The sequence below is a fragment of the Myotis yumanensis genome, unplaced genomic scaffold, assembly GCF_028538775.1.
Source record: "Myotis yumanensis isolate MYYU_CA2020_CCGP unplaced genomic scaffold, mMyoYum1.0.hap1 SCAF_14, whole genome shotgun sequence".
In the NCBI taxonomy this organism is placed as follows: Eukaryota; Metazoa; Chordata; class Mammalia; order Chiroptera; family Vespertilionidae; genus Myotis; species Myotis yumanensis.
In genome coordinates, this window is record NW_027223765.1 from 15453498 (window position 1) to 15478294 (window position 24797).

General features: G+C 37.4%; 1 protein-coding gene across 2 annotated transcripts in view; it reads right to left on the reverse strand.

The window, feature by feature from the left end:
* The window catches only part of ZCWPW2 (zinc finger CW-type and PWWP domain containing 2), a 79536-nt gene that overhangs the window by 29016 nt on the left and 25723 nt on the right, over positions 1 to 24797 (reverse strand). For both annotated transcript variants that reach the window (XM_070433290.1, XM_070433291.1), the window contains 3 exons: positions 22954 to 23113; positions 8531 to 8654; positions 599 to 645 (listed from right to left, as the gene is read on the reverse strand). In XM_070433290.1, the coding sequence (XP_070289391.1) occupies positions 599 to 645; positions 8531 to 8654; positions 22954 to 23113 (331 nt within the window). The remainder of the gene's footprint in view (positions 1 to 598; positions 646 to 8530; positions 8655 to 22953; positions 23114 to 24797) is intronic.

Here is a 24797-nt window from a genome sequence, read left to right on the forward strand (position 1 = left end):
AATATTGTCTCTTGAAGACAATGTCAAGATTAATCCTATCCCTATCATAGTTTTGACAGTAAGTACGGTTAAACATCTCTCTGCATACAATACACTGAATGACATGTTAAATTTTTAAAATTCTTTAAGAATGCTAGTGACTTTACAAATCCCCCCGCCCCCAAAAAATTCTAGGTTTAAATTCATTCAAATGGCTGCTGTTCTCACTTAACTTTAAAGTAAATATCATTTAAGCTGTGAATATGAATTGTTTATTATATTTTCCATGAGACTGCACACATTATAATAACATGGCATATAAAAATAAAATATTTTAGTATATGAGAGTATGCATGTGAATAATAATGTAAATAAAATAAAATTTTTATTTAAATTAAAATTTTCTATTCTAAGTTCTGATAATTCTGTAACACTGATATAACCAGAAATAATAAATTTCTAGTGTCAATCTACAAAGAAAACATAGCCAACTAACATTTAAAAGAAACATTTGATTATGTTATTTTGCTTTTAAATATTCATTTAATTTTTTTAAAAGTTGTATTAATCAAATGGAATTTGAAGTCTGTACACTTTACATAATAAACCATGATCTTACCCTTTTCTTGGCCACGACAGCAACTTTGTCATCTGCTTTGGATTTATCTGTAAGGTAATAAAATATGGCTGCTTCAAAAAAAGTGCCTATGCTCCTGTTCAAATAAATTAAAAATTACAAAATCAGAATTTTCCACTTTCTAATACTGTGATATGTGTTTTCAGTGGGGTTTTTTGATCGGAATGCTAATACACTCAGCTTACCAGATTTGAGTAAAGCACAGTAATTCAAAAGTTATAATAATAACATAAGGGATTTTATACTGATTTAACAAACATGTTCCCTTAAATCTGACTGGTTGATTGGATGTCCTTTATTTAAGCATCACATATATCTTATTTTTAGATTCTGGTCAGTTTGTGTGCTCTAGTGCAGCGGTCACCAAACTTTCGTACCTCACGGACCACCAGTGGTCCACGGACCACCCGTTGGCGACTGCTGCTCTAGAGTATATAGGATCTGGAATTAAATCTCAGCTACCTCTACTTGCATATCTACTACATGCCAGACATGAGATAAAGACTTTATGTAGACATTGCTTTATTTCATCCACATGATAATCTTGCAAAGTATGTAGCCCATCCCACCTTCACATTTGACATTGAAGTTAAATAGGGTGCCTGAGGTCATGAAGTGGGGCCAGACCCATACTATCTAATAAAAGACAAAGATGCAAATTGACCCTATCTTCGCTATGCCCACCAGCCAATCAGAGCGGTATGCAAATTAACTGCCAACAAAGATGGTGGCTAATTTGCATACTGCAGGCAGGGTGGGACAGCCCGAGCCGCCATCCGTGCTGCCTGAGCCGCGCCACTAGCCGGGGGCTCAGGTGGCGCTATCAGCGAAGCGGGACTGGGGATTGGCAAATGGGCGCAAGGCAAACCTCCTGGTTCATCCCCCCAGCCGGCAGGCTCCTATCAATCTTCAGTTTGACTGAAAGGAATGTGGCGCCTCCACTGCGCAGCCTCCCAGGACTCGGACTTGCAGGCTCCAGAGTGGAGACTTCAACAAGGGCTTCAGCGCCCACTCAGGGGAAAAACTGCCACCTCCCTACTCCACAGCTGCTTCTGTGTCTGCAAGAAACTGTGCATGCTCCCCCCTGTGAGATGGGCAGGGCCAGAACCTGAGTTGAGCGGTTCCACGATTGTGATAGCAGCTGGACCAGTGCAAGGATGGAGGGAGGGAGGAGCAAGGGGGAAGGAGCAAGGGGGAAGGAGCAAGGGGGAAGCCCTGGTTCCCTGCTCCTCCTCCCACAGGCATAGCCCTTGCTGCTCTTATGATAAAAGGAGCTGTGTTTTTCTAACTCTGTCTGGATAAAGGAAACAAGTGTCTGTTGACTTCTGATCTTACTCTCCGAGCTGCCAGTTAATCCCTCTGGATGCATCATATCCAACCTCCAAAGGATCTGAGGGGCAGGATCAACCTTCGTTCCATAGTTGAGCAAACTGACCAATAAACACATGTGTCTCATGCCTAAGTGTCAACTCCCACAGAAATCTCCGGGTAATGACTCCAATTCTAAATCTAAGGGTATATTTTCTTCTGTTTTCATGTTTAATTCAGCCCCAGGAATCAAATAATACAATAAAGAATAAAATGAGTTCAGAGGGCTCAGCAATGTATTCCCAGGGCCTTTGGTCCCACACAAGCCACAGAGCTCAGTTATCCTGAGATGAAAGGAAAGGAAAGAGAAACGTGAAAGGTTTCCCAGCTCAGTCACAGAGACATCTCATAACCACATATTAAGGACATGACATTAACTTAGGGGTGGAAAGGACACAAATGAAATGGAAGATGGAGCCATTTGGAGTGAGCAGGCCAGCAGGGGGGGTCAGTTAGGGGTGAACAGGCCGGCAGGGGGGGCAGTTAGGGGTGAGCACACTGGTACAAGGGGCAGTTGGGGGTGATCAGGCTGGCGGGGGGGCATTTGGGGCGAGTAGGCTGGCAGCGGGGGGGAGTTGGGGGAAAGCAGGCTGGCAGGCAGGTGAGTGGTTAGGAGCCAGCAGTCCCAGATTGTGAGAGGGATGTCTGACTGCCAGTTTAGGCTTGATCCCTGTAAACTGGCAGTAGGATATCCTTCCAGGGGTTCCAGATCGGAGAGGGTGCAGGCCGGGCTGAGGGACACTTCCCCCACCCCGAGTGCACAAATTTCTGTGCACAGGGCCACTAGTCTGATTATAAGTCCCAATCTTTCCAAGATTTCTGCCAAAAGTCACACAAGAAGAAATAGCCAATGTTACTTTAAAAATTGAATCAATATAATAACCTTCCAAAATAAAAAGTATCAAGCCCATATGGGTTCACTGGTAAATTCTATCAAACATTTAAGGAGGAAATTATATAAATTCTTTACAAACTAATTTAGAAGACAGAAGCAGAGGAAATACTTGCTAGCTCATTCAATGAGGCCATTATTACTCAAATACCAAAACCAAATAAAGACAAAACAGGAAAACTACAGACCAATATCTCTCATGAACATAGATGCAAAAAATCTCAACAAAACATTAGCAAATCAAATCCAACAATGTATAAAAAGAATTATACACCACAACCAAGTGGAACTTATTCCAGGTATACAAAGCTGGTTCAACATTCAAAATCAATTAATGTAATCTATGATGTCAACAAGCTATAGAAAGAAAGTTACCTGATCATATTAGATGCAGATAAAGCACTTTGACAAAATCCGACATGCATTCAGGATAAAAGCCCTCAGGAAACCAGGAACAGAGTAAAATTTCCTCAACTGGATAAGGAGAATCTACCAAAAACCTATCATTAACATCATACTTAATGGTGAGAAACTCAAAGCTTTTGGACTAAGGTCAGGAATAAGTAAAAAATGTTCCCCCTCACTACTCTTTTCAATATTGTACTGGAACTCCTGGATAATGCAATAAGACAAGAGAAGAAAAGAAAAATTACAGATTGAGGAGAAATAAACATGACTTTGTTCACAAATGACATGATAATCTGTGTAGCTTATAGAAAGGTTTTAATACATAGTCCTATTTACCATCAATTTGAAATTAAAACACATTACCATTTACATGAAATAGTTAGGCATCAATCTAACAAAACATCAACAAGAGGAAAACTAAAACATTCTGATAAACAAAATCAAAGAACAAAATAAATGTAGACATAGTTATAGATATTTGTCAATAGAAGGTCTCCATATTGTCAAGATGTGAGTTCTTCCCAACTTGATCTATGGATTCAATGCAATCTCAATCAAAATCCCAACAAGTTATTTTGTGGAAATCAACAAATTGATTCTAAAGTTTATATAGAAAGGCAAAGGCCCAAAATAGCTAACACAATAATGAAAAGGACAAAGTCAAAGGACTGACTCTATCTGACTGTAAGACTTACCACCTATCCTATCTAATAATAGACAAACATGGTAATTGACCATATCTTCACTATGCCTCCCATTGGCTAATCAGCACGATATGCAAATTAACCTCCAACAAATATGGTGGCTAATTTGCATGCTGCAGGCAGGGCGGGTCAGTGCCATCCCGCCCGCCCTGCCGCCATCCAGGCCTGCTATTTGCCACCGAGGGCGGTGGGGCGGGACAGCGTGATCCCGCCTGCCCAGCTGTCATCTGGGCCTGCTATCTGCGACCCAGGGTGGTGGACGTCCCGTGTGCAACCCAACCCGGGGCGGCCGGGCGGGGCAGCAGCAATCAGCCAGCCCACCCAGGCGTCCCGTGTGTGACCCGACCCAGGGAGGCGGGGGGGGGACAGCGTGGCTCCTCTGTCACCCCAGCTTCCTCATCACAGCTCCCTTGGGGGCCTAAGCCTTTAGTCGGACATCCCCCGAGGGCTCCCTGGCTGCCAGAAGGATGTCTGACTGCAAGCTTAGGTCTGATCCCCCGGGGAGTGGGACTAAGTCAACATCTTCCAAGGGGTCCTGGACTGCAAATGGGCACAGGCCAGGCTGAGGGGACACCCCCCCCCCCCCACGAGTGCACAAATTTTTGTGCACTGGGCCTCTAGTCTATATATATATAAAAGCTAAGGGACCGGCTGACTGGCAATAGCTATGACACGCACTGACCACCAGGGGGCAGACACTCAACGCAGGAGCGGAAACCACAGGCACGGAAACATGGAACAGACAGATGAATCTCAGAGGGAAGGGGGTGGGGGGAGGGCAGAAAGAGATTAACCAAAGATCTTATAGGCATACTAGAGGCCTGGTGCATGGATTCGTGCACCGGTGTGGTCCCTCGGCCTGGCCTGAGGTGATCGAGCTGAAACCGGATCTCAGACATCCACTGAAGGGTCCCAGATTTTGAGAGGGTGCAGGCCGAGGGATCCCACTGGTGCGCAGGGGCCTCTAGTAAAACTATAATAATCAAGACAGTGCATACTGGGAAAGCTAATAAAAAATTGAACAATGAAATAGATTAGAGAACCCAGAAATAAACTTATATAAATACAGCCAACTGATCTTTGACAAAGAAGCAAAGGCAATATAATGGGGAAAAGACAGTATTTTCAACAAATGCTGTTGGAACAACTAGATATCCACATGCCAAAAATTTAATCTAGACACTGACCTTACATCTTTCACACAAAATAACTCAACATGGATAACACATGTAAATTTAAAATGCAAAACAATAAAACTCCAAGAAGGTAACATAGAAGAAAATCTACAAGACCTTGGGTATGCTATGAATTTTTAGATATAACACCAAAGCAAAGTCCATAAAAAATAAATAAGCTGGATTCATAAAAATTAAAAACTGCTGCTCTGCAAATGACATTAAGAGAATGAGATGATAATCCCCAGAGTGGAAGAAAATGTTTGCAAAATACATATCTGATAAAGGAATGATATATAAAGTATACAAAGAACCCTTAAAACTTAATAAGGAAATTAACAACTGGATTAAATAAAAAACAGGCAAAGAAGATTTACAAATGGCAAAACACATATGAAAAAGGCTGTTCATCATATGTCATTAGAGAGTTTCAAATTAAAACATTGAGATACCACAACACACCTGTCAGAATGGCCAAAATCCAGAACAATGACAACACCAAATGCTGGTGAGGATGTGGAACAACAGGAACGGACATTCACTGCTGGTGGGAATGCAAAATGACACAGCCACTTTGAAAGATCATTTGGCAGTTTCTTATAGAACTAAACATACTCTTGCCACATGATTCAGCAGTTGTATTCCTTGTTATTTAGCAAAGGAACTGAAAATATTTATATCCACCCAAATATCTATACATGGGTGTATATAGCAACTTTATTCATAACTGGCAAAGCTTAGGAGCCACCAAAATGTCCTTCAGTAGGTCAATGGATAAACTGGAACATACAAACTATGTAATATTATTCAGTGCTAAATCAAAGAGCTATAAAGACATGGGAGAAACCTAAATGCATATTTCTAAGTGAAAGAACCCAAACTGAAAAGGCTATATCCTATATGATTCCAACTATATGACATTATGTAAAAGGCAAAACTATGGAAACAGTAAAGAGATCAGTGACTGCCAGTTATTGGTGAAGAGATGCGGAAAGAGGAAGACTGGAATTCAGGGTACTTTTAGGCCAATGAAATGATTCTGTATGATAATACAATGGTGAATACATGCCATTATACATCTGTCAAAACCATAGAAGGTACTGCACAAACAACAAACTCTAATGTAAACTATGGACTTTGAGGGATAATGATGTGTCAAAGTTGGTTCATAGATTGTAACAAATCTACTACTCTGATGAGGAATGTTGATAGTGATGAGGTAAGGAGCATATAGGAACTGTACTTTCTGCCTAATTTTGCTGTGACCCTAATACTGCTCTAAAAAAATTGTTTATTTTTGAAAAATAATTCTGAAAAAAAGCTAGAGATAGGAACATCTACTCTAAAATGTAGAGCATATAAGAAATATTAATTCTATAATAACACAAAATCCTAAGGCTCAATTATAAAGAGACCATTCGTCTTAAAAATATAATTATAATGAATGTTCCAATATAAGAAAAAGCTTCCTAATCCCAGCAGAAGAATTGCTCATTGGGAGTAATAGTTAATATAACAGATACAGGACAACCAAATCATGTGGACAGGATTTTAAAATTTGTCATAGTCTGACTGGTCTATATTTACATATCATTTACTGACTCTAGATGTCAACAAAGAAAGAGCGGCATCAAACATAATCGTGAGCCAATTTCTGCAGGGCAGGAAGAATTGAGGCCCAAAATTTAGTAGTAATTATTTCTGGGTTGGAAGAAGAAATTTTGGAGTGAAGATATCCTCAAAGTTGCTGGAATTAAATAAATGGTTTGCAGGTGAGTTACTCACCTTTTGTAAAGTATCTAAATAGTAGCTAATTATCTCTCACACTACTTTTAAACAGAATAAAAAGCTAAATGCATACTAGAATTCACCCTGAAAGCAGAGCAGACATAGGACTAAATTGTCTATTATGGAGATAGTGAAGGGTGAAAGAAAGGGAGTGAGACAGTTATGGCAAAGACTGTACTCATAGTAGTCTGTCCCCGCCCCTCCATTTTTGCTACTTCAGAGAAAATGAAAGGCTTTAGACATAAGGCTCTCAATAATCAGGCTGAATTACATCGGATTCTACATGCAAAAATCATCAGACTTCCAGCAGAAAATGGTCTGCTGCTGCAGACCTGAGAGAAAATAACCTGTCTCTCTGGACAAGCCCAGAGAGGACCCATGCTCAAGGACCCAGAGATAAGTAACCCGCCATGTACAACAGCAAAGACAGTTCCATAACTTATTGGAAGAGTGGGTCTACTGCTCATGTGAAATGGCTGTAGTATAATTTTTTAAAATAAATGATTATATTACTTCAGGCATTAATGTTTTAAAAACTAAATTATTCAAATATTATTTTGGTTACATAATAGAAATCTATAGTCCATGCAAAGCATATAATTGTATTTGTAACAACAGAGTGAATTCAACTTTTATTGCTGATAATGGAGACATTATATTTACAACACAAGGAATAAAATCAAATTTATGATTATAAATGTCTCTTTTCCTGGTCTTAGAGTAAGTCAGAGTAGTCTCTTGTTATTCTTTTTCTACTCGTTTCTAACCTACATATTTGCTTTAAAATCTAAAGTTAGAAAAAAAAAATCTAAAGTTAGGGGGATGGATTAATATTTAAACATTTTCTCAAATAAAATGTTTTCACAAATTTCAAAATGTATATATTAAACTTTTCCAAAGGAGAAAAAATCACTGTGATAAAGTGAAACGGGGCCTTCATAAGACAGAAAATTATTATGATTACTAAGTAGAAACATTTCAAAACACAAGATTATTGAAAATCAACATTTTATGTGATAATCATAATTTTTTAGAGTTTAAAAATGTTATACCTACTATAATCCTTACATTGAATCCATTTAAAAAGCTATATATAAATATTTGTAATTCAAATAAGTTTCTTTGAAAATGACCTGAAATATTATTTTTTCACCTAATTAAAAAGAAAATTGAGGATTACCTTTTATCTCTGTCTTGAATTTATTTAAAAATACTTTGTTCTGAAATAATACAACACATCCAATGAAAGTTTCACCCCAGAAATATATTTTAAAGACATAGTTTCCAATTTTGAAATATATGGTTTGAAATATACAAGAGGACCTATGTAGATAATCTAAGAGCAAAGATGACAGACACGCCATTTAAAACCCCTATATTTACTAGTAAATAGAGTGTATGTATAGTCATTGAAAATAGTTTCAGAGAGTAAAATATATACTATTAATCTACACAAAAGTAATTTTTCAGTGGACAAAGATATAAAGAAAAAGATTTTTACTTGAGCATACACATTTTGGAAAGCATACATCTGAATAAATCTTTATTTGGGGTGGCAAAAAATAAAAACATCATATACCCTGTTTTGATAGGCAGCACATTTCCAGTCTTTGCTCAGGAGAATATCCATAAAGATGGTATGCTTCTTGTAGCGCACTTATATACCACTTCTTCCTTTTACTTTTACTTTCACATTTTCCTGGCTAAGGAAACATAAAAAAATAAGATTCATTATAAATATATAATTGTGTTTGCATATCCACTTGATTTAGCTGTTGAAGTGGAACCAAATCTAATTTAAGCATTGTACAATATATTATTTAGATTTTGATATCTGATTATTATTGTATTATTTTAGAATATAGCAGAGTTGAAGAAATTTTGCATGTTGATAGCCAAAAGGGTCATATTCTTAATTCAAGATATTTAAATATGATTCACATAATACTTAGAAAGTTATAAAAATTAAGGCTACAAATATAACAAAGTAGTCAATGTTAACACATTTATTAGAATAATGTTGATTCCCTCTTACGTAATATAGCAATGATGCTATAGTGACAAAAATTGAAAAGCTAAGTTTCTTACTGTAAGAAAATTAATTCAATTCACATCTAGTTTTGGTGTTATGGAAGACAGCTGACATATTCATACAAGTTCCTTAAACTTTCTGTGCCTCAAATTCTTCATCTATAAAATGTGGATAGCTGTACATATATCAAAGGTCTCATGAGTATTATATGAAATAATAGATGACAGTTTGCTTGAGTAGGAAACACTCAATAAATGTTGTTCTACTTGAATACAGAACTTTTCTCTAAATGTTTATTTAGTTTTGTCAAAAATGTATTTAGAAAAGAAAAACAATTGAAGAATCTTTAGGTAAAAAATGACTATAAGAATTACTAGGGTTCTTCTCAAGTTCCACTTTATTCTTGAAGTCTCCAAATTAATATTTACTATCTAGTTCTCATTACACTTAATATTTTCATTTAATTATTTACTACAGTCTGACTCATATTATAGTTAATTTGCATTCATGACTATCTCCTCCCATAAAATGAAAGATCCTTGAAGACTGAAGCAATACATAATATTTCATTTTTGTATTCTCCACAGTACCCATTTGCCTAATCTCTCTGCATATTATAAAAGCATGCAGAAATTGGTTCTTAAATTGCATGTGGTCCTGGACATTGATTTATTTGGTCTAAAAGCAGCGAAGCAAAAAAATCAAATAAAACTCTACTTTGTACACAGAATCTTTAAATTTCATTCATTAAGCTATTTCACATGATAAAAGATGAAAAGTAGAGATATACAATTCAATAAACATTAAAAAATTTACACTAAATTAAGGATATCTTAGCTAGTATTTGCCTTGAGACATTTCTGGAACTCAAATGCTATAAGAATGCTAAGTAAGAAGTTATAGAGAAAAAACACCGAAAATCTGATATAGGACTAAACAACTGAAGGTAAAAAAATTTCTTGAGAAAAATCAATGCAATATATAGTTACAGCGAACTTTGGTAAGTTTGGGTAACTGAATAGCTTTTTGGAAAATCTGTCTGGCAGTCTTGAAGAATTTATCAGTAAGTATGTGCCACCTAGTGGTGAAACAATTAAACATCTAAACTCAAAAAGTTGATTCAGAATTGAGAATTCCAGAATTAGTCTCAGCTTATGGATTGCAGTTTCTACGAGTTTGATTTTTAATTGAAGAAGTGATAGGTGCACATTCTAAATGGATAGAAGGCACCTATTATTTCCAGTTTCTTTCAGTCTTCCAGTGATACTGTAAGCAATGGGCAACAATGGCCAAGCTGTCCTCAGCTTCTGTAGTTTTAAAGATCTATGCCTTTCACTTAGACCTGAACATATCTAATAAATTTAGAACTTCTATCTTATCTCCCACGCCAAAACAAAACACATACACGTTTTTAAATACATTTAAGAAGTACATTTTCAAGGTAACTAGCATATTTTCAAGGAGCTAAAGACTTATGAAGTCAAGAATTAAGATCAATGACTTCAGCTGAGACTATGAAAGGGCTGGGCACCTTCATATTCCAGTAAATTCTATGACCCCAAGAGGGAATATCAAGTCCTTCATTCTTTTTATACTACTGTGGCAACCTGAGTTTTCTCAATCAGTTTCATTAAATTTGGGGTGGAGGGAAATAATAAGCAATCATCAAGGAAAGAGAAGGAAGATACATAGTCTAAAAATTTGTGTCTATTTATGAAAGTAAATAATACTTGACAGATGTTTTCTTAATAGATGAATAGCATCCAAATATTTTGAGTAAGCATGAGGTTAGAGACTTAAACAAATGGTTAGACAGGGAAAGATAGTGCTCTAGTCTGAGAAAATTCCTGGCCATTCCAAAATTGAAGTTTGTAAATTACTGTCCTATCTGGTCTTGTATTAATCCAGTGTTATTGGCTGACAGAAGGCCTTAATATCACTTTTACATTTCCTAGGGTTTGAGGAAGAAGCTGAATGACACTTCTCAGTAACTTTCGACTTACTGAATAAGGTTTGTGTTATCACCATACACTAATATGGAGTGTCCAGTTCAAGGAAAAGAATACATATGTGTTAGTCCACCCAGTAAAGCCAGTGGAGAGAAATCTGTAATTTGGAGAAATTCATGTCTTCTGTTGATTTTTATTTTTTAAATAACTTTTTAATATGTTTTTTATTGATCTGAAAGGGAAGGGAGAGAGAAATACCAATTGGCTGCATTCTGCACACTCCACAACCCAGGCATGTGCCCTGACCAAAAATCGAACTGCCTACTTTTTGGTGCAGGGAAGGACGCTCATCCAATTGAGCCACACCAGTCAGGGCCTGTTGCTTTGTATTTTAAGATTGCTTCTTTACATGAGAATTAATCAAGATATAATAGCCCGGCATGGTAGCAGGATAAATTTTACTCCACAAACTTGAATGTGTACGTAATGTCACAATATCTTATTTTTGCTAAGTTGAATGAGAAAGCCCTAATCCAACAAGGATGATTGATCTTAGTCATTTTGGAGCTATCCCTTACTTTCGCCAGGTTCACATTAATTGAGGAGGGAAAAATGTGGTGAATGAAGAGTGAGGACAGATCATTACTTTTCAACTGACAGTGGTTACATGAATAACATCTTTGTTCAGGTCCCTTGAAGTCAGGCAGTCTAACAGCTTCTTTGCCACACCTGGACAAAAGCATCTTTAAAGAGGCTGGGAACCACGATGGCATGGGTTCAATCTCCCTACGTGCACCAGACTGCTATCCTTCTCTGAGGTCCTGCCACTACCCAGGGCACTGACAGACTTTTATCCTCTTCCAAGTCTGACAGAATCTCTTCTCTGCTATGCTGCTCCTGCCTATCCCTCTCAGAGGAGCTGGCCTCTCATTCCCAGTCCACCCTTCCCATCCTCAAGGAACACAGGTCAAGAAGACAGACAAGCTCAGCTTTTGGTCCCCACAACAAAACTCCCAGGAGACACGGGAATACTAGGGGCCTGACCACTTTCTGGAATAAGTGAAAGGGAAAAATACAATCAAAACAAATTGTTAACCAACCACTGGTATTTGATTGGTAGGGAAGGATTTCCTAGCTAAGGGACTTTGAAGATTAGAATAATAGGCAGGTGGTAGTCTTTCCACCCCTTGGCACCCTACTCCTTTACTCTACCTATTGCTTTTCCTTAATTTTTCCTCATAACACTCAGCAACAACCAGCATACCATATCTTTATTTACTTAGCTTGTTTACTATTTCTCATCCCACCAATTTAAATTTCATAAGGGCATTTAAATTTTGTCTGTTTTGTTCACTTCTGAACCTAGAAGAGTCACAAATAATAGGAGCTCAGTAAATATTTATTGGGTATTATAAATACACTTTTTTCCCCCCAGGGTAAAACCTGGTCAGGAAATTGGTGATGAATGTGAGTGGTTGCACCCTGGCCAAGTGGCTCTGTTGGTTGGAGTGTCATCCTGTACACCAAAGGGTTGGGGGTTCAGATCCTGGTCAGGGCACATACCTAGATTGAGGTTTCATTCCCAGTCAGGTGCTTATGGGAAGCAGCTAATCGATATTTCTCTCTCACATTGATGTTTCTCTCTCTCAAATCAATAAAAAACATATCCTCGAATGAGGATTTAAAAAAAGGAAAGTGAAAGGTTGCTACATTTTAATCCTGAATTATGTGATTATGCCTAGGAAGCTAAAAGAAAAAGTTATAACATGATGACTACCAGGCCTTATGAATGATATGATGATACTAGAGGCCAGGTGCACAAATTCGTGCACCAGTGGGATCCCTCGGCCTAGCCTGCAGGATAGGACCAAAATCTGCTCTGACATCCCCTGAGAGGTCCAGGATTGTGAGAGCGCGCAGGCCAGGCTGAGGGACCCCACCAGTGCACAATCGGAGCTGGCGAGGGACGTGGGAGGTTGGCAAGCCAGGGAGGGACCATGGGAGGGCTCCAGGGTGTGTCTGGCCCGTCTCGCTCAGTCCTGATCAGCCAGATCCCAGCAGCAAGCTAACCTATATTCAAAGTGTCTGCCCCCTGATGGTCAGTGCACATCATAGTGACTGGTCAACCAGTAGACTGTCTGCCCCCTGGTGGTCAGTGGACATCATAGCGAGCAGTTGAGCAGCCTTAGCATATCATTAGCATATTACGCTTTGATTGGCTGAACAGACAACTGGACACTTAGCATATTAGGCTTTTATTATATAGGATTACTCCTAAAATAATATAACCCTTCATTTTGTGTACAGAATTCAGATCTTTAAAGTGTTTCATAGACCACTGATTTATCCTATTATATTGGAGTATATAAAAAAATGTGTATTTAACTTCAAATACTTGAAATAGTATATAAAAAATAGTACCGTATTTTAAAACAAATCAATCAAATGTTTCTTTATCTGCCCTATTTGAGGTATGGCAGAGCCTCACTACAATCCTGTAGGTACAATGATAGGCTCTACAATCCAAAATTTTAATTCAAAGTTTTGTTATATCAATACTAGAGGCCTGTTGCATAAAGAGATTTGTGCAATAGGCCTTCCTACCCCTGGCTGCTGGCACCGGTTTTCCTCCAGCACCCAGGGCCCAGGCCTTCGCTCTGGCCGCAGCGGAGAAGCCAAGTCCGGAGGCTTCTCCGCTCCGACCGCAGCAGAGTAGGCAAGCCTCTTCAGTCTTCAGTCATCTTCAGTCGTCTTCAGTTGTCTTCAGTTTTCACTCCACACCTGCATATGCAAATTAACAGTCATCTTTGTTGGGTCAATTTGTATACTCATCCTGATTGGCTGGTGGGCGTAGCAGAGTGACACCAATTTGCATGTTTCTCTTCTATTAGTATAGATTAAAGTTAACTGAAAAATTGGTACTTACAATTTAGGAAATTTTTCTTTTAGACACAATGTTGAGCATATGATAAAAATCTGGAAAACCAGAATCATAAATACTTAGTCTGCTTTATTGGTTTCATAAATTCACTGAAATGACTTTAAATACTGACCATTACTTTAAGTTACTTCTTAGATAATATGCCTCTTAAAATATGGGTATATAAGTCACAGATTTCATAATCTAAAGAAGTATAAAATAATTTTCCTTTGGAATGCACCCCCACTAAATGAGGATGGGCACCACTGCCTTTTATAAAGTCCTCTGCCTGGTGATTTATGTCAATTGCTGCTACTTATACATTCAAACTTGCAGTGTAGCTCACTGACTAACCATGTACTGCCCTGATGCACCGTTCTATTTACTATCATGCCAAAGCTATCGCTCTTCTCCTCTGTTGAGCAGATCGTTTTCACTTAAAGCAGCTCAGTAGAAAGTTAATCACAAGGATATCTTGTCTTCCTTAAATTGGATTTCTGCAACAACAACTGGTAATCTAGACAGTAAGAGCACTCCTGTTCCTTTGATGCCAACTAGAAGATAGTCACATCACACCTATGTGCACCACACATTCCTTGGCTTCCTAATATCTACCTCCCTCTCATCTGTCATCTTTAACATAAATTCACATAATCTTCAATAATCAACTCTGGGATATTTACATAGCTTACTCAAATTATTGAACACTTGAAGCAAACACTGCTCTCAAAGATGTATTTCTTACCCTGTTTAAGTTTCCTTAGACATAAATAGGTATATTGCTTACTCTGAGTCAGCAAGATTTTAAGATCAAAATAACTTCTGTGCCCCATCCCACACCACTACAAAGTGTGAACCAGTTAACCTGACCACCCCCCGCCAAAAAGAGTACTAGCTCTATTTAGTCTGATACTTTACATCATTATGAGACATAATGCCGAGAATGCAATGAGTGCCAGGGGAGAAATTAGGCAGAAAAAGAAATAAAGAAAATTAAAAGTTAAATCTTTACAGTGTGATTCCATTACTTGGCTTAAAATACTGGGATTTTGTATTCGAATTCTATACAAAAATTACCAATACAGGAACTGAGTATTCCCTGCAACACTGGGGGTGAGAGAAAAAATAGGAAGTCAAGATGTTTATGATAAAGATAACCTCAATGGACAAATCAAAAAAATAACAGGATACACAAAAACAAACTCAAAATGGATAAAGGACTTAAACATAAAACGGGAAACCATAAATCTTAGAGGAATCCACAGGCAGCAAAATCTCAGACATATGCTGAAGCAATATCTTCACCAATACAGCTCCTGGGCAATGGAAACTAAAGAGAAAATAAATAAAAAAATGGGACTACATCAAAATAAAAAGCTTCTGCACAGCAAAAGAAACCATCAACAAAACAACAAGAAAACCCACTGCGTGGGAGAACATATTTGCCAATGTTATCTCCCATAAGGGTTTAATCTCCAACATTTACAGGGAACTCATACAACTTAACAAAAGGAAGACAAGCAACCCAATCAAAAAATGGGCAACGGACCTAAATAGATATTTTTCGAAAGATGACATGCACAAGGCCAAGAGACATATGAAAACATGCTCAAAGTCACTAATCATCTGAGAGATGCAAATCAAAACAACAATGAGGTACCATTTCACACCTGTCCGAATGGCTATCATCAACAAATCAACAAATGACAAGTGCGGGTGAGGATGTGAAGTAAAAGGAACCCTCGTGCACTGCTAGTGGGAATACAGACTGGTGCAGCCACTGTGAGAACAGTATGGAGTTTCCTCAAAAAACGAAAAATGGAACTCCCATTTGACCCAGTGATCCCACTTCTAGGAATATATCCCAAGAAATTAAAAAAACCAATCAGAAAGGATATATGCACCCCTATGTTCATAGCAGCACAATTTACAATAGCTAAGATTTGGAAACAGCCTAAGTGCCCATCAGCAGATGAGTGGATTAAAAACTGTGGTACATCTACACAATGGAATACTGGGTTGCTGTAAAAGGAAGGAACTCCTACCATTTGCAACAGCATGGATGGAACTGGAGAGCACTATGCTAAGCGAAATACGTCAGTCGGAGAAAGATAAATATCACATGATCTCACTCATTTGTGGAATATAATGAACATAAACTGATGAACAAAAACAGATCCAGAGACAGAGAAGCATCGATCAGGCCATCAAACCTCAGAGGGAAGGTAGGGGAGGGTGTGGATAAGGGGGAGAGATCAACCAAAGGACTTATATACATGCATATAAGCATAACCAATGGATACAGACACCAGGGAGTGAGGGCATGAGCAGGGGGGTAGGAGTAGGGGGGTAAAGCAGGGATAAGGACACATATGTAATACCTTAATCAATAAAGAAAAAAAATTTTTTTTAAATCTCAGGCTACATATATTTAGTAAATATTTTAAATATCTAAGCTCTTTTGACCTAAAGGATTTTTTTTTTTTTATCTAAAGGATTCTAAACAACAACAAATGAGGATACAAAGACCTGAACCTAAAAGAAAGTTAACATACTTGACTGCTATTTTCTACTCCACATTTGCTCATTTTTCATGGAATATGAGTTCATGAGAGAACAATGGTTGTATTTATTACAGACAGATGCTCAGATTATGTTTAAAGATAGAATCATAGAGCAGGTGGAAGATCTAGGAGAAAGGGATGGTTAGATATGTGACACAGAATCAGTACATATTCTGTGAGATAAACAAAATGGTAAGGAAGTGGTTCTGAAATTTATTTTCAGTTATTTTAATAAAAATTATTTAGGATTTAGGGATATGGGTTTTGCCTGAGTCATGGACTGGTCTTGACCCTTGGCTAAAAGATACTTAAAATCAAAACAAAGCAAAAATGGTGGGGGAATTAAAGAAAATGAAACGAAAAAGAAGTTTATATATCAATTGTGCACTCATCTGATTATGAGTTTTGGACTTCACCATTCCCTAATGGAACAATGTACCAAAAAGTTACACTACAGCCAAAACCGGTTTGGCTCAGTGGATAGAGCGTCGGCCTGCGGACTGAAAGGTCCCGGGTTCGATTCCGGTCAAGGGCATGTACCTGGGTTGCGGGCACATCCCCCGTGGGAGATGTGCAGGAGGCAGCTGGTCGATGTTTCTCTCCCATCGATGTTTCTAACTATCTATCTCTCTCCCTTCCTCTCTGTAAAAAATCAATAAAATATATTAAAAAAAAAAAAAAGTTACACTACAACTATTTACTTATTTAAGAACCCCAATATAAAAGACCCATTATAAGGCAGACTTACTTATAAGGGGTATGACTCTGAAGGCAATTTAATGAGCCTTGTATTTTGGCTTAAAAACAATGATCTGACTCTGGTTTCTTTAACAGAAAATAAGCACTTCCAAAAAACTGAGAAAGCTACACTTTGGAATTTCTTAGAAAAGATGACTGTAATCCCACTAAAGAGTCAATATGAGAAACCTAGTTGATATTTAAAGTAAACAGAATAAACTTGGTCATTTATTTGGATTTGGACTTTTAACTTCAGTAGAAGTTCACAGCTATCTAAATTCATAAGAGATGAAGGTGGGAGATGACAGAGGTGAATTCAAAAATTTACTTGAAACAGCAAAGTCAGCATATATAAATGTGAGTGAATCAAGAAGCAGAATAGAGATAGGGGAAAAACTGGTTTCATTCAGTTGCAAAGGACCTGAAAGATAGTATTTCCTATTCTCCTTCCAAATTCCATCAAACAAATCCAAAGTATTCTTGGGGGATTGCTGATATTGTAGACCATTCATTCACCAAGAAGTCGGATTCAGAAGGTTTTAAATTATCTCCTGCTTTCAAAAGTTCTTAGCACTTCCGTTTACCTTAAACTAGAAAAGCATTACAGCAATGGACTCTTTCAGCCATGTACTGAAGCATCAAAAGATAAGATAGATGATCAATTCAGTCTATTTCACTCAATTTCTGAGACCATCATGTTGGTTGATTTAAAAAAACAACAACAACACACACCCCAACTAAAATCATGCCATTTGGACACATGATCTTAATCAAAAGAAAAAATATTATTCTCCACCTTTTCGTTCTTGTATCTTTTTTGGTGCTCCCTTTTACAGATACTAGTTTCTAGGGGAAAAATAATTATTTAGCTATGTATTTCACCTATATTCCCATTGTAAAATATCAACTAATGTTTATTAAGAGCCTACTATATGACAAGCACTGTGCTAAATGTTTTATATATACTATCTCAGTTAACCACTACAACTTTACGAGGCGGGTACTATTATAACCTCCATTTTAATATGAGGAGTGTGGGATTTGCAAAGGATAAGTGACCTACCTGAGTTCAAACATCTAGTAAATAGTACAGCCAACCTTCAAACCCAAAGAACCTGGCTCTAGAGACTGCCTTTTTAACCACTATGACAACTTCATTCTTTTCCTAATATACATTACTACAAAAGTTTCCTTGGCAGATTAGATTATTCACAAAAAGGTCACAGTTATAGAAACATGTTCTAATTCCCTTAACCTTTCTCCAGGCCAAAAACTAAAGGATGCTTAGAAAACAAGAAAACAAAAAGTCTTAAACTAATAGCAAATTACAGAAAATTTTACATCAAATATAGAATCCATATGATAAAAAACTTCTGAGAGTTTGGTAGCTCTACAGATTTGCTGCAAATGTGGTTTTCCACTGAATTGGCTCAATAGATTTGTATCCAGTTTCACTCCATTACTCTAAGAGCAAAATGCTGCCTGATAATCTAGTTTACAAACTAATGGGCTAATCCTTATTACATACTACATTCTTAGTATTTGGATCCTAATGAATATTAGAAGCAAAACACTTGCTTGAATAGATGTTATTCCAGATGCACTTGTGTAATGACTACTACTGCATATATAATTTGAAAAGTCAAGAGTTCTGCTTAAGCAAGTCTACCCAAGACTGTCATTCAACATGAGTATCTATATATATAAAAGGCTAATATGCTAAGTGTCCGACCGTCTGACCGGTTGCCATGACATGCACTGACCACCAGGGGGAAGACACTCAATGCTGGAGCTGCCTCCTGATGGTCAGTGTGCTCCCATAGTGAGAGCCCTGCTCGGATGACTGGGATGAACAGGCCTGGGATGAGCGGGAGCGGCTCCTTCCTCGCCACCTGCCGCTTCGCACACTACTACATCCCTTAGGGGATGTTGGATGCTGGTTTCAGCCCAATCCCCACAGACCACGCCGATGGACCCCACCAGTGCACAAATCCATGCACCAGGCCTCTAGTATAGAGATAACTCCAATAAAACTCTGATGCTTCATGATGTGAAAACTCAGCAGTTCTCTCTGTCTCTCTGGGCTATACATCAGATCTATCTGAGGAACTTAAAAACGGTGAGGCCTAGCCCTACTCCAATACATTCTGATTTAACTGATCCAGTAGAGTAGAACCCTAGCATTGCTGTATTTTTGTTGTGTGGTGGTGTTGTTACTGTTTTGTAAAGCTCTATAATGCACAGCCAGGCTTAAGAAATGCTAACCTCGTAGTCTATCAAGTAGCAGTCTATCAAGCTAAAAAATAAATCTGCAAATAATGAGTTCTACAAACATGTACCTACTAACTACAGGAGAAAGATTTGTGCCAATGGGGAAAGAATTTTATTCCATGCATTGAATCTTAAAAAAAAAAATAGCCATTTAGCCCTAGCCAGTTTTGTTCAGTGGATAGAGTGTCAGCCCGAGAACTGAAGGGTCTCAGGTTTGATTACAGTCAAGAGCATGTACCTCAGTTACAGGCTCCAACCTGGTCGTGGCACGTGCCGGGAGGCAACCAATTGATGTGTCTCTCTCTGTGTCTCTCTCCCACCCTTCCACTCTCACTAAAAAAATGGAAAAATATCCTTGGGTGAGGATTAACAACAACAACAACAAAAAATAGCCATCTGGTACACGTTCATGTCCATTTTATCTGAGTAATTATCAGAGTGATATATATTTTAAATACAAACTTTCAAAAGAATCAAGGTTTCTTTAAAATGGAGGGGAAACTTTAGCTTTTTTTATAGCTACTGATTTTATGATAAATGAAAAAAATAATGTATGAATAAACCAATATAAATTGTAAATATGCAATCTAAATATTGCCTTCAACTGTTTTCTAAAGTATATTGCACTGTATCTATAAGTAAGTTTTTTTTATTGGAGAAAACCCTACCATTCGTATTAATAGACAATAACAGAGTTCTTCTGCACCTTAAACAATAAAATTACTAATTCAGTGGTCCCATAAACATATTTACCAGGTGGAATTATCTATTTAAAAAAAGAACTAGACAAACATGAAATAAAAGAGTTAAATTTTTTATAATCTAAAACTAAAAACATCCCATTTTCTTGTAAATACATGGAATGTCTTTCTAGAGGAGCTTATTTCTCTCCCACCTTAACATACACTGCAAAATTAATATAGTCCATAACTAGTGAAAATTCTGAAATATTATTTAATCACTTGTTAAACTAAGCTTATACAACTAGGAGAAAATGATGTTGAAATAATGTATGAAGTAAGATTTAGACAGCTTAAACCAGTAAGAGTCACATGTGCCTCTCATTCCTTGTTGAGTTTTAGAAAAAGATTGGACAATGTGTATCTCTTCTCCACCCCTTCTAGAAAAATCTTAAAGAAAGTCTACATTGTATACTATATATTACTTGTGTAAGTGATCTTTATAATGGGGGGAGGAGGTATGAATTTAATATCTGGATCACTGTGGTGCAATATAGAGATAGCATCTGAGGATACAGGAGCTCCAGTGCAAAAAGGACAATAAAAGATTAAACCCATGGAAGTCTAGGTAATAGAACTACAGGTTGAAGTCAAGACTATCTCCACCTCCAGGAGACAGGGCCATAAATCCCAGCTATCTCCAGGTAATACATAGTTTGGAATTAATACTTTTCAACCAATTTCTCAGACGTATCATTTTTTATCATTTTTCTACCTTGGTTGTCTGTATTCCCTGAGTCCACCACCTTGCCTTGTGTTTCTTGAGTCGATTGGAGCAAGGAGGCTTCAGTCACGGGTTAATCTCCCCTCCCTGGCACGCTGAGATCTTAGGTAGCCAGGAGTGGGGAATCAGAGCACAGCCAGTCTGGCATGTGACAGCTGAACTGAAGTGAAAAGGAACTAAAATTTCAGACTTGAATGAAGAGACCCACAGAAGAAGGCACCCCTATTATACAAGCTCTAAGAGAATAAGTAGAAAAAAAAGGCACAGGTAAGAAAAAAAGAGTATAGGCCAAGAGCAGAGCCTGTAGGTAGGTACCCTGAATGACAGCAGAGGGCAGAGCCTGCCCCAGAGCCTGTGGGCACCCAGTGAGTTATCCACCCAGAGTGCCTGGCTAGTTGGAAATGGGGGAGGAAGAGCAGAAACCAACACTTTACTTTCTTCTTCTCTCAGCCTTTCATTCATTTAAGCAGCCCTGAATTCCTGGTCTTTGCAAGACTTTCTAAGTTTGCTTTAATGCTTTCATAAGGTTAAATACTAATGTCTACTGATTCTTGTGTGTTGGCTTTGTTTTGCATCAAAATTTTTTCCTTGTCCCAGGGATTAATGGTATGCTCACTGATACCAGACTACTCAAATTAATCATGACAGGAGTCAAATCCTACAAGTACTACTAGTTCTGACAATTTTAAAATACACTTTGATTTTTTTAAACTTATATTTACATATACTTTCTTAAGAGTGTCCCACTCGTCCTTGTCAGCTTGGCTCAATGGATAGAACATCAGCCTGTGAACTGAAGGGTCCCAGGTTTGATTCCGGTCAGGGGCACATGCCCAGGTTGCAGGCTCGATCTCCAGTAGGGGATAGTGCAGGAGGCAGCCGATCAATGATTTTCTCTCATCATTGATGTTTCTATCTCTCTACCCCTCTCTAAAATCAATAAAAAATATGTTTAAAAAAGTGTCCCACTCTTTAGCACATTATCAAATATCTAAGTTTCTAAGGTCTGCTTCATGAGAAGCTAGACTTCCCCATCCTTTAGAAAGGGGAGGGGGCAGAGAAGGGAGAACACTCCTTCCAGTCGTCAGTGACTGTCAGTAGAAGTACCCAGGCATACATCCAAGAAGTCAGAGTTGAGAAGGTGCTCACATTAAGATGACTGGTTCACAACTCCCGTGACATGAATATAAGCGATGTTATTCCACACTGAAATAAAACATCCTTTCCTTCCAGCTGTTTTCAAGCTGAAATGGGCAAATATACTGCTTATGCCAAAGACAGAGTAAAAGCCCATTTTAAAGTACCTCAAATCTCCACAGATTTACTTATAGTGTGGGTTAAAGGGCACGCCTTAAATGTACATACACTCATATGTGTATTTGAATACATAAGCTTCTCATTAAAAAATAGCCACTATCCAAACTGAGGAAAAGGAATCCACATTTCTGACATCAATCAGATTTCTAATGAAAGCACGATTTGCAGATGAAAAGTTTTAATATTAAAATACAGACAGATAGCTGAGCTAATTCATAATAATTAAACCAAATCCATGGAAACAGGTCCAGTTTACCTATTCTCATCAACCTGAGAGTCCAGTCTATTCATTAATTGGATTGTGTGATTTAAAGTTTAAAAGGAATCAAAAAGATACTGATAGAGTTAGTATAATGAAATATTCCATTTGAAATTTGAAAATCTGGTTGCATTACATAATTAATTTTCCCTGTTAGCTACAACTTAAGAGTTTTCTCAAAAGAATTGAAAAATTTCCAAATAATTTTAAGATTATTTCAAAACACAATTATATGAAGTCCTCAGTTGATTTATACTATATGTCTATTAGAAAAATAAAATTTTAAAGTACCCCATAACTATTTGTATATCCATACTTCCTTTGAAAAACTGCTTTAAAAATAAAAATATGAGTTTAAAACAGAGTATATACTATTTGTTTATATAAATATAAAAGTTAATCATTATGTATCTTTTAAGATCTGAGACAAAAATGGCAATAATTAAAAACCAGTGCAAGAAGAATAAAGTTTTGATTTTTCTACCTACCTTTAATGTGATACTATAATGTCCAACAAATGTTGCATTTATCCATGATGTTGAATGGGGATCACCCAGGAATTCTATGTGATACTGTTCAACATTTCCATCCAGGTCATAGGTCACATATTTACCTTTAAAAGGATCAGGGCAAAGTATCCCTGGCCAACTTTCAAAGAAAATTATATTTAATTATTTTGATGCTTTTAAAAAAGGCAGTTATCAATGTATCTGTCATAGTCGTATATCAAACTTTCTTCTTTGAATAAATTATTAAATAAACTTTAACATATTCACATTTTAAAAGTAGGATATTCATTTGATACAAGTAATCAGTTGTGCCTTTATAGATATAGAAAGCTTTGAAATAGTCACATATTTAAGATATACATGAGATATGAGAAAGAATTATAAGACAAAGGGGTGATCTCCAGGGTCTGTAAGAGACATTAGGTATTGCTAAAAGAAAAAAGATTCATCAGAATCATGACAGGACTGGCTCAACACTAACCAATCAGAATGACTAATTACTAAAATGTTAACCTATTGACAGGGCTTCTGAAGGGGTAGGAGAGCCTTGGCATTTCCTGAGCCAGGGCTGCCAAAAGGGTACTGTTAGCTCAGGCTGTGCTAACTCTGGAGATTGTAACTTCGGTGGGACAAGCAGAAGTAAGTTCAGCAGTCAATATTGTCTCTCTCCCCCCCCCCCCCCCCCCCCCCCCGCCATCTGCTCCATTGACAGGTGACCACATTGCTAAAAATCCTCAGTGCAGGAAATAAAATTTATCCTTTACTAAAAATAAATCTTTAGGGTTTTTTTTAACTAACATAAATCTCTAGAAATTCCTTGGTATGTTTTATTTTTTCATTTGGCAACTTAGTTGTAACTAGTTTACCAATCTCTCTAGACTATGACCTACTATTCTTCAGAAAATAAAGCAGGAAAAAAGGTACTAAATAAGGTCAGGAAGCTGTGACTAAATAATGTACAATAGAAATCTGAAGTTTATAGTTCATGACCCAAAATATACATATCTAATATACCCAGACATTCAAAGATCTGTACAACTATCAAGTTCTATTTCAGTTTGCTGCACTATGGAGTAAAAAGATAACAAGGTTCAAATCAGGAGACCCAGACTCTAGTTCTGCCTTCTCCCAGACAAGAGGCCTGCAGCAGGTAATGAGGCCTCACTGTAACTCTGGTTCCTCACTGTGCCATTACTACATTGAAACAAACATGTGTTTTACACATTTTAGTTTTTAGGTAAATTAAAATATTTTGAAGTATCATCATTATATACTGAATTGTGTACAATTCAATTTATATGTTGAAGTCCTAACCCCCAATACTTCAGAATGAGATTGTGTTTAGAAATAACAACTTTAAGGAAGTAACTAAATTAAAAGGTGGGCCGTAATCCAATATGAGGGAGGACCATGTGAAGACACAAGACCCATCTACAAGCCAAGGAGAGAGCCTCAGATGAAATTAACCTTGTTGACACCCTTGACCTCAGACTTTTAGTCCCCCAAATTGTGAGAGAATAATTTTCTGTTATTTTTAAGCCACCCAGTCTGTGACACTTTGCTATGGCAGCCCTAGCAAACTAATACAACCATATATAGTTAAGATAATTGGTACCATTGAGAAGTAGAAGGAATAATATTTTTGCCTAATTTCAATAATTATTTTAAAGCTAAATAAACGCAACAGATAAGTTTAAAATCTAAAGGATGCATACAAATCATGCTGCAAAGAATCTGAAATCACAAAAATATAAAATCCATACATTATTTGGATTTGGGGACTGTAGATTATTGATATCCTACTAAATTATCAAGTGATATTA